Source organism: Petaurus breviceps, unplaced genomic scaffold (assembly GCF_028583685.1).
Source record: "Petaurus breviceps papuanus isolate PSGF00001 unplaced genomic scaffold, PetGlider_PUasm1.0 545, whole genome shotgun sequence".
In the NCBI taxonomy this organism is placed as follows: domain Eukaryota; kingdom Metazoa; phylum Chordata; class Mammalia; order Diprotodontia; family Petauridae; genus Petaurus; species Petaurus breviceps.
This window is the reverse complement of record NW_027186366.1, coordinates 2,955,266-2,964,725: the sequence shown is the minus strand read 5'-3', so window position 1 is coordinate 2,964,725 and position 9,460 is coordinate 2,955,266. Positions and strand designations below refer to the sequence as shown.

Sequence of the window (9,460 nt, the reverse complement as noted above, 5' to 3'; positions counted from 1 at the left end):
CTGGTAAACATTCATTAAAACAAATAATGGGTACTGCTGATTACTGGCCCTTCTCCGGAGCCTTCAGGGCTACGAAGTGCTCTGTCCCTCTCTCTTTGGTGCCATCTGAGCCCCCCAACCACGTGGAATTGTATGGACGAGCAGAGTCTCAGACTGTGGCCACTCAGCCTCCACCGCAGGCATTTGGCCACAAAGCCCACTCTCAGACCCCTCACAGCCTGGTCAACCTCTCTGCACCAGCAAGAGCCAATCCCAATCCCCTCCCAAAGGCTGGGCGAGAGCAATGAAACCCCTTCTAGTTGGTCTTCACTCCAGGTTCAACGGGTCAGTCCCTTTAACTCATCTTCACAGAAAACGGACCTGAAAGGCCCTTCTGGTCCCTCTGTAGCTGTTCAACAGCCTTCCTATGCCATGGTGGCTCCGACCAAGCAAAACCAAAAGCCAGCAGGACAAGTGCTGCTCTCACCTCCCTTACCATCCTCTTGGCTACCATATTGGCTGACACACACAAACACTCAGAACTTTGCTGGATGAGCTCCCATTTAACCACATCTCCCCTGTCTTCTATTTGGAGTAAGAAAAAACAAGTTTTCAAGTGTCAGATTTGCTACTTATCCTTCTGACCAGGTCAGAACTGGGCCAACATTTTAGACAGCCGAGATCTCCCTCCCAGCTTTGTCCCACCCATAAAATTAGCAGGAATGTTGTGGAGGCCACTGCCCACATCACTAACAAAAAGATTAAGGAGGTTTTCAGTGTGCAACAACATTCCAAAGTCTAATTTCCTTGAAGGACAGACGTGTCTCAAACGGTGATGAGGGGCCTGGGCACCCACAAACCATGGAGCTGGACTTCGGTTCATTCTGGCGAGCCAGCAAAATTCAAACCAATGGTGCTTTCTTTGGGGTTTGCTTTTCCCCTTAGTTTTCCCCTTGAAAAATCCCAGCAAACTCTCCAGATGAGAAGAGGAGCTTCTCCTGACCTGGCCTCGCCGGAGGTGCCTCCTCGCTGGCCAGAGTGCAGGACTCCAAGTGGCCCTTTGTCTGTAAAATGAAGGGCGTGATCCTGAGGCTCACTGCTAAGTCCTGGGGCCTAGGGCTTTGGGAAGAGATGGTCAAGTTCAGCAAAGGGACAGCATGGAGCCATCTGATTCCGCTGTGGGACACAGCCTGGAGAGCTGTGGCTGCCTGGGGTTTCCCTCCCTCATCTCCATCATGCCTCTCTGCTTTCTGGGATCCCTTGGACAGAGAAAGGAGGGCCTCCCTGGGGCAGTGGTGAAGGGGCAGGCCGTGGCACATGCTCTCCCCTTCCTCCTCTGTATCAGTTACACAAGATCATTTTCAGACTCTTAGAGCACGACTGGAGTGAGACCGACTGCTGTTCCCCCAACTCACACACTGCTGAAGAAGACATCATCTTTGATGCGGAGAAAATAAAAAAAAAAAAAAAAAAAAAAAACAACCCCCCCCCCCCCCCCCCATCACACAAAAGGCATTTACCTTCATCTGCTGCCTCTTCTGCTTGAGTACTGACCAGCAGCTGGATGCCACAGCCTAGAACATACAGGGAAGAAAAAGGGCTGTGGCTCCAGGCCGAGCCTCCAGGCCTCTCCCCTTAGCCAAGGTCAAAGGCCTGCCACCTCAGGGTTATGCCTTTCAAAGTGCGAGCACGCTGACTGATCATGACGAGCATAGCTCTCACTGCCTTGTGTGATTCTCAAACAAGAGATTTTAAAAATATTTAAATACAAGAGTCAACCAATGAGAGTGAGCAGCCTCCCCCAGAGTCACAGCCTGTAGGCCTTCGCACACTCTGAGCTAAACTACATCAAACTTCCCAAACAGAAGCTAAAAATACACAGAGAAAAGACCCTGGACACAAGGCAATCTAGGGTTTTTCTCAAAGAAATGGGATTTTTGAAATAGTCTGGGGCCCTGCTAGCAGTTTTATCCAAATAAGGACCTAAGAAATATAATGACAGAAAAATAGCATTTTCTTCCAGAAAACACAACGGAATCCCCCAAGCTCAGGCTCCTGTGTGCACATCTCCAAGATCACTATACCCCATCCACTAGAGAAAAGGGGGAGAATTACCTCTTGTGAGACAGGGAAAATTGTAAATATGCACATTTTAAGGAAGAGGCAGACAATGACAGGCCACATGAGTCTTCGCTCGGAGGCCTGACATCCAATCAGGACCCCTCACCAAGCTCCCCCTCTGAGTCCTGGCATGGGGCAGGGGCTGAGCCAGGGCCTCTGAAAGCCAAGCCCAGGAAGTGGGCGGAGAGGGTGTGGCACCACACACCCAAGGCAGTGCTGGTCAGTTCCTTCAGGTCCTTTTACTGGCCCCTTTACTGCTGGTCTACTTGTGCCTGAAAATACATGACTTTCTTGGCAATGCTTCAGCTTGGCTGGGCCAGGGGTAGCTTCTTGTCCCCAGAGGGTGGGGCTCTCATGGAGCCACAGCTGCTACAGGCACCAAGGACCTAGAAAGTGAATTTTCTCATGGAGGGGGGGCCCTTTCTACACCAACCTAATCATATCATAGACTTTTATCTTCAAGGTCAAATGGCCTATTAGCAGATTCTTCTTATTCACTGCTTTTGCTCAAATTTTCCCCGTTTTCTCTAAAAATGTCCCTCACTAGTTTGAGGGAGAGAAAAAAAAAGGTTCGTTAATTGAAAAATAAGATCGGATTTTTAAAAAAAGGCCTGGGGGGAAATTGGAGACGAAGATCTTACCATTTTCACGACCGACAAGTACCTTCCAAAGTAAGTAAATGCCCACTTACAGTTTCTTTAAAGGAGGAGTTTAGCCAGCGATTGTTGACGACATTCTGTATGGATGTGGGTGGGTTTTCTAAATCTTCAAAGGAGTCCATTAATATAAAGTCCAGGACAATGTCATAAAAATTTAGATTTTTCACCTGCATGAAATGAGAAAAAATGCACATGCATGATTATTTATGAGCACCCGGACTGGATCCAGATTCTACTCATGAAAAGCAATGAACCAGAGGAGTCATCAGATACACAAATAACCACCAGGGAGTAAGAAGGGTTGTGTCGGGCTCCATCTACACCCACAGCCCCCTCTCCCATAGCGCCCCCCCCCCCCCCCAGGCTCAGCCTCCCAAGAGGCTCGCTGGGCCATTCTGGACTTTGTGTGAAGGCTCAGAGGCTGGAGGAGGAAGAGACTCACCCCCCTTGCGGCCAGTTCCACCTCAATGCTCTCCCAGTGGTCTGTTTGCTCTAAAAAACAGATCATTTCATCAAAAACATCTTCAAATTTCTTTGGATTCTGTAGGATATCATCAGCAAACAAGAAGAAGACGACACATTTTAATTCTAAGCATGCTTCTTGCAACAAGCTTCAGGCCTGCTGAATCTAAGCTGCCTTCTGGACAGGGACTGCTGGGGTCTGGGAATCCTGGCTAGTGGAAGGCAGGGCTGGACCAGACCATGTTGCCAGGCTCTGCTCAAAGGTCCACCCTCTGGTTGAAGGAAAAGTCGACCAAAGGAAATGAAGAGAAACCACTCCCCTGGACTTACATGGCCAACAGGCTCACGGGTGAAAAGGGAAACCAGATGATATCCTTTGCTAGTCCCGGGCCCGACTACAGGCCAGCAGGAACTGTACAACACTCAGGGAATGGCCTACTGTCTTGGCCCTTGATGGTGACATCAGAAAAAGTGGTTCTCCCAACCCTACCTCCTTGGCCCAATGTGAGGGGGAGTCAATTGGAATTCCAACATTGCTGGGACCCACCCCTCCCCCAGACAATGGTGGCAGCAGCTTCAATGATCACCAAGCCCTGAGAGGGCTACCCAGGACTCCAGGGCAAACACACTTTGGCGCGTTCTGGGTAGCAACAAGCCCTTTCCAAGAGAACCCAGGAGCGAGAGGCCACAATGAGGAGGAGGAGCTGGCCTCAGGTTGTATACATGGGCGTGTTTATCTGAACATGTGCTATCCCCCAGCAGAATGCACACCCCAGAGGGCAGGGACCCTAGGCACCCAGTGCCTAAGACAGTCACACACACACATACACCCCCTCCCCCCAAAGATCCTTCCTTCTAGAACGTCAATGTGTTGTAATTTCTGACTGAATAACAACTTTGTTAACAAAATCGAGTTTACCTTTCTTGCCTTCACAATTAAAGCTGATAAAATTTTTCTTCCACTCTCAGCGAGAAATGTCCTGTTGGCTGTTTCTGAAAGAATGACCTGCAAGAGCCCCCCCCCACCCCGCCCCACAAGACCTGAAATGACTGATTGACATAACAGGGAAGGCGTAAAGGGAAGTCCAAGTGAGGGTCCAGGAGTGAGCGACCCAGACCCATGGGCTCAGTGTAGACAGGAAGCATGATATCAAGCACCCCAGCTTGTGAGGACCGGTGCCAGGGACCTCCCTCTTTTTTCAGAAGCCTGACTGGGCTAGCACTCGAGGCGTACAAAGTGCCTCACGCACACGCACCAGTCTTAGAGATGTGGGACTAGAGCTCAAGCCATTGCTAAGTGCAAGAGGCCGACATGGCCTGGTAGCCAATGGGCCACGGCAGGACTGGCTGGGACAAGCAGCCATGGGGGGCCCTATGGCTGGGGGGGCTGGAGACTAGGCTAGGTTATTTCCTGACTCTGTCCACAGGTTTCGGGCTCTCTGAAAGCAACCTGAGATGGACAGCACTAAGCACAGGGACAGGATGGAGCTGGGAAAGCCATTTACCTGGAAAGCCTGTCGGATACAGTGAAGCTTGGCAAGAAAGTCGCTGTCTCCAAGGCACTCCAACATTTCAGTTCTACAAAAAACAAGGGCAAAAAATGAAGCTCTTTTCAGGATAGAGCCTATGAATCTGGAATTAGACCAGATCTGAATGCAGGCTGGTAATGAGAAACACATGTCTTCTCATTACTGACAAAGTCAAGACTTTTGATAAGAAGCAATTTAGGTGGGCAAAACCCCCTCATTCTCCATATTCTCATAAACATTCTTAGCAAAGATTACAAAAACACAGCCACAGTCAATACCGTAACATTTCCCATAGACATAAGTAAAATAAGACAGAAACAGTACCTGAGGACCCTGGAGTAAATTTTCCCCTCTTCAACCAAGTGCATGGCTTCCTCATACAATGGACAGTGGCAGAGAGGGTCCAGGCTGTACGCATGGCGCCCGTCCCGGTGTTCTGTGAGCTAAGGAGATGGCGCACAAAGGCGGTCAAATGAAGCAAAACCAACAAGGATTTCCAAAACTCTCCCCCCAGAATGAGACACACTTCAGCAAAACAATTCATAGAGCATTCAGCATTATCCACGTTTTATTTTAAAATGGCGCTCGACCCAAGAGGCCGAGCTGCGCTTGTCCACAAGCTACAGAGAGAAGCCTCAGGAAGGTCTCCATGGAGCTCATTCCCCAAGGGAAGTGGGCAGGAGCTGAACAAGAGCCATCCAAAGAAGTACAAACCATTAAAAACTCATCAGATGAAGCTGCCGGGGGGTGGGGGGTGGGGGGCGGCTAGGTGGTGCAGTGAATAGAGCACCAGCTCTGGAGTCAGGAGGACCTGAGTTCAAATCTGACCTCAGACACTTAAGACAAAAAAAGCTAGCCATGTGACCTTTGTTTTTGGCAAAAGGAGGCACAGCAGACAAAGACAAAAGCAAACTTTTGCTGGGGACCTGTGATTCCATAGGGTTGGACAGAGCCCTCCCATGATACATTTACATACTGTCCCTTGTGGCCCACGGATTAAAGCTGGGATGTCATCTCACTTATTATCTAAGGCCGAGTCACAGCTGGGCATCTCTCCCAGCCCCCCCCTAAGCTGATGCATGCAACTCCGGAAATCTCCAGAAGACACCTCTGCCCCTTCCAGGGATGGGCAGCTTCCTTGCCGGCCACAGCCCCTGCCCTGTCAGGTCCTGCATGGGTCACCGCTTCCTGGTGAGGCATTAGTGGTGGGTGAAGAAGTAGGCACACACCACACATATTGTCTCATTCCTACTTCACACCAGCGTTGAAGGGGATGTATCACTCTGGTGTAATGAGGTGGAGCATTAACTTTTTTTTTTGCTTTATGGAGGTGAGAATGTAAGGTAATTGGGGGTAAGTGACTTGCCCAAGGTCACATGGCTAGTAAGTGTTAAGTGTCTGAGGCTGGATTTGAACTCAGGTCCTGTGCTCTATTCACTGCACCATCTAGCCGCCCCCTAAGCAATAACTCTTTAAAAGAGTCTTTTCAAGAGGAAATGGTCCTTGGATTTTTTGACACTGTCACTGTAGCCAATGTCTATGGATGCTCTCAAGAAGGAAACCCTGGGACTCAAAATGAATCCAACAACTAAGAGAAGCTCCAAGGGGGTTCAGAGGCCCAGTGTGAGCTCACTTCTAGTCTGGTCAGAGGGACCTGACTCACTAAAACAGACTTGCAACTGTGGAAACAGACCCATAAATGCTCTGAGCCCCAGGCAGAGGACTCGAGCTTTTTGCCATTTTAAGAAGAAACAGAAAGCCCTCCTCACAGGCACCAAACACGTGCCTGCAACACGGATGCCACATCTTCGAAAAGGCAGCGGATGGCGGCATCTTCCTGGGTGACAAGATGGAAGGCGCCTCCAAGGTCACTGAATGGAACCACCTTGTGTTCCCACTGACTTTGTTAGGAGCATATGAAGAAAGGTGGGCACGATGCCAAGAGGCTAATAATATCAATAGGGAAAGCATTTTGACGCTAGTTCTGTCCAGCCCTGTCAGTCCTGTCTGACTCCATGACCCCATTTGGGATTTTCTTGGTGGAGATCCCGGGGTGGTTTGCTCCTTCCTTCTCCAGCTCATTTTACAGAGGAAACCAAGGCAAGTAGGGTGAAGGGACTTGCCCAGAGACACCCAGCATGGAAGTGTCTGAGGCCAGACTGGAACTCAGGAAGATGAGTCTTCCTGACTCTAGGCCCAGTGCTCTGTGCAACATACCAGGTACCTGCTCAGCTAATGCTGGCTTTATCCTTCAAAATCCTCTACCTTCTGAAAAAGGAACGTTTCACAAACTAGCATGTTCAGTGGTAAAATGTGTGTTGTGTTGACCCTTCTGTATTTCATCGAGGCCGTGAAGGCAGACATCCAAAAGGGACAGACCTAACCACTCAGTTCTACAGAGGAAACAGGCACTAGAGTTGACCTGCAGGTGTCCACAGTCGTCCACCCTAGCCCCACGGTCGTCCACCCGGGCCCCACGGTCGTCCACCCTGGCCCCACATTAGAGAGGACAGAGCTCGCCGCCATCAAGCATAGAACCCTACCCATCTGCAAAGTACCACAGACAAATATCCTGAGAAACTTCATCAAGTTTCAAAAGCACACTCCAGCAGAGCCAGGATTCCAAGCATGTCGGCAGCGTGGGCACCCCCCCTGACACTTGGCCGGCCACCAGTCCCGACCACGGCCTCTCATTTGTTAGCACGGAATCCCTCCATGAGGCACACCTCCACTCCCACGGAGCAAGGACCCGCATTGGGGGAGGTCTCCAGGACAGTGACCTAGGCAGGCTGGGCTACTAAGGCACAGAGGACCCCAAGCAGCATCTCAAAGAGCCAGCTTGGAGGAGGAAGCCCCAGAGGGCTCAATGCGGCGCCTTATACTGGGTACATCGAGTCACACTCATCAGAACCACATGGCATAGGGGGCCTGTTCTGAAAAGGATCCAGGGGCTTTAGTGGACTGCCATGGGATGTGAAGCCCCCTCCAGCTGCCAGCAAGGGGTAAGTGACAGTCCCTTGATCTGACCATGGCTGGAGGCCTGGGTTCAGCTCTGGGAGCCAGAGGGTGTCTAGAGGACAAATGAACTGGGCACATGACATGGAGAAGACACAGGGAATATGAGCACCGGGACACCAAGCAGAGAGCGAACCAGACCTGTTCCGTTTGACCCCAGACAGCTGACCCAGGACACGCTGCAGTTCCAAGGAGGCCGTGGGTGCAGTGGGCTGGCCCACCTCACAGGCTGTCCTCAGAAGGTGCCGGGGTCCACTTTGTTCTGCTGCTCTCCAGTGGGTACGTGGCTTATCCAGGCTCCAAAGCAGCACCCTCAGTGTGTGCCACAGAAAGCGTCCTCTAGGGAAAGCCCTCTCAGCCTCCACTCTGGGTTGCCCTTTGTGTCTGTCTGCACATGGCTCACATAATATACGGCCTATATGTACGCTGTCATTCTACATCATGTACACGCCCTTTTCTGCTCCGACACGACGGACCCTCCTCCCCTCACACCTGCCTCAGTCCCCAGACGCCCGACCATGCCACCTCCTACTCAACAAACCCCAGCAGCGCCCTGTGGCATTCATCTGGAGCCCCAAGCCTTCCCAAGCTGTCTCCCCTCTCCCACACAGGCCTCGTCTCCCCACTGCAGACACCTTCCCTGGCTCCTCATCTCTGCCCCCCACAATCCCACCTCTTCAGGGGGCCTTTCCAAGCCTCTTAATGCTGGGCTGTTCCTCTGCTGATCATTTCCAATCTGTGTTGACTCTGTGCGTGTCTCCTGCCACACACTGGGAACTCCTTAAGGGCAGAGTCTGTCTTTGTAAGCCCCAGAACCCACCACTTAGCATAATTCATGGCACACAAAGGGAGCTTAATAAATGCTGGTCCCGCCCTCCCCCCCTTCCCTGACCAGTGGGAGGAACGCTTTCCCATCAAAGCAGCCAAGTCTCAGGCTCGGTCATGAACTTGGCAATTCCTGTCTAGGCCAGGGGAAGAAACAGAATGCACTGTAGCATTTCGGAAGAAGCACCATGCGTCAGGGTTAAAGCAAGCGCCTGTGAGAACAAAGATGGAGGTGAGGGAATGGGGAGAGACGCAGCTGGCCGGGGCCCAAACCAACAGCTGTGATTTCCCAGGAAATATGGTGAGAGAGAGCTCCTAGGTGGGCAGGTGAGGAAAGCTTCAGGGAGCCTCCTTCTCTGGCACAAAGCAGACACAGGCCACAGTGAGGATGAGAAGAAGAGAAAGGATGCGCTTCCTACCTCTGTCGCAGAAGCAAAGGAGTCTGTCGAGGCAATGCTCAGCGTGTCTCGGAGACCAAAGTCATCTGTGTGCCCCCTCACAGTGATGTCTGTGTCTTTGTCTGAAAAAGCCAAAAGGAAAGGCCAGGAACTCATCTGCTCATTCACAGGGCCACACAACCATGACAGGCCCTCATTTAATGAAAGTTCAGCCCATGCTGCCCAGGCGACCTCCGGTACCAAGCTGTTTGGAACCCCTGGGCCTGGGGGCAACCGCTGGGAAGAAGACATGACCAAGAGGCGGCTAGGTGGCACAGTGAATCGAGCACTGGCCCTGGAGTCAGGAGGACCTGAGTTCAAATTTGGCCTCAGACACTTAACACAAAACTAGCCGAGTGACCTTGGGCAAATCACTTAACCCCAATTGCCCTACCTTCCCCCCTCCAAAAAAAGCAAAAAAAAAAAAAAAGGG

At 51.3% G+C, this 9,460-nt stretch overlaps 1 protein-coding gene across 4 annotated transcripts in view; it reads right to left on the bottom strand.

The window, feature by feature from the left end:
- Positions 1 to 9,460, bottom strand: part of MIGA1 (mitoguardin 1) — a 48,976-nt gene that overhangs the window by 9,715 nt on the left and 29,801 nt on the right. For all 4 annotated transcript variants that reach the window (XM_069102231.1, XM_069102233.1, XM_069102234.1 and 1 more), the window contains 7 exons: positions 9,010 to 9,110; positions 5,075 to 5,193; positions 4,727 to 4,799; positions 4,141 to 4,227; positions 3,202 to 3,300; positions 2,792 to 2,926; positions 1,500 to 1,553 (listed from right to left, as the gene is read on the bottom strand). In XM_069102231.1, coding sequence (XP_068958332.1) covers positions 1,500 to 1,553; positions 2,792 to 2,926; positions 3,202 to 3,300; positions 4,141 to 4,227; positions 4,727 to 4,799; positions 5,075 to 5,193; positions 9,010 to 9,110 — 668 coding nt within the window. The remainder of the gene's footprint in view (positions 1 to 1,499; positions 1,554 to 2,791; positions 2,927 to 3,201; positions 3,301 to 4,140; positions 4,228 to 4,726; positions 4,800 to 5,074; positions 5,194 to 9,009; positions 9,111 to 9,460) is intronic.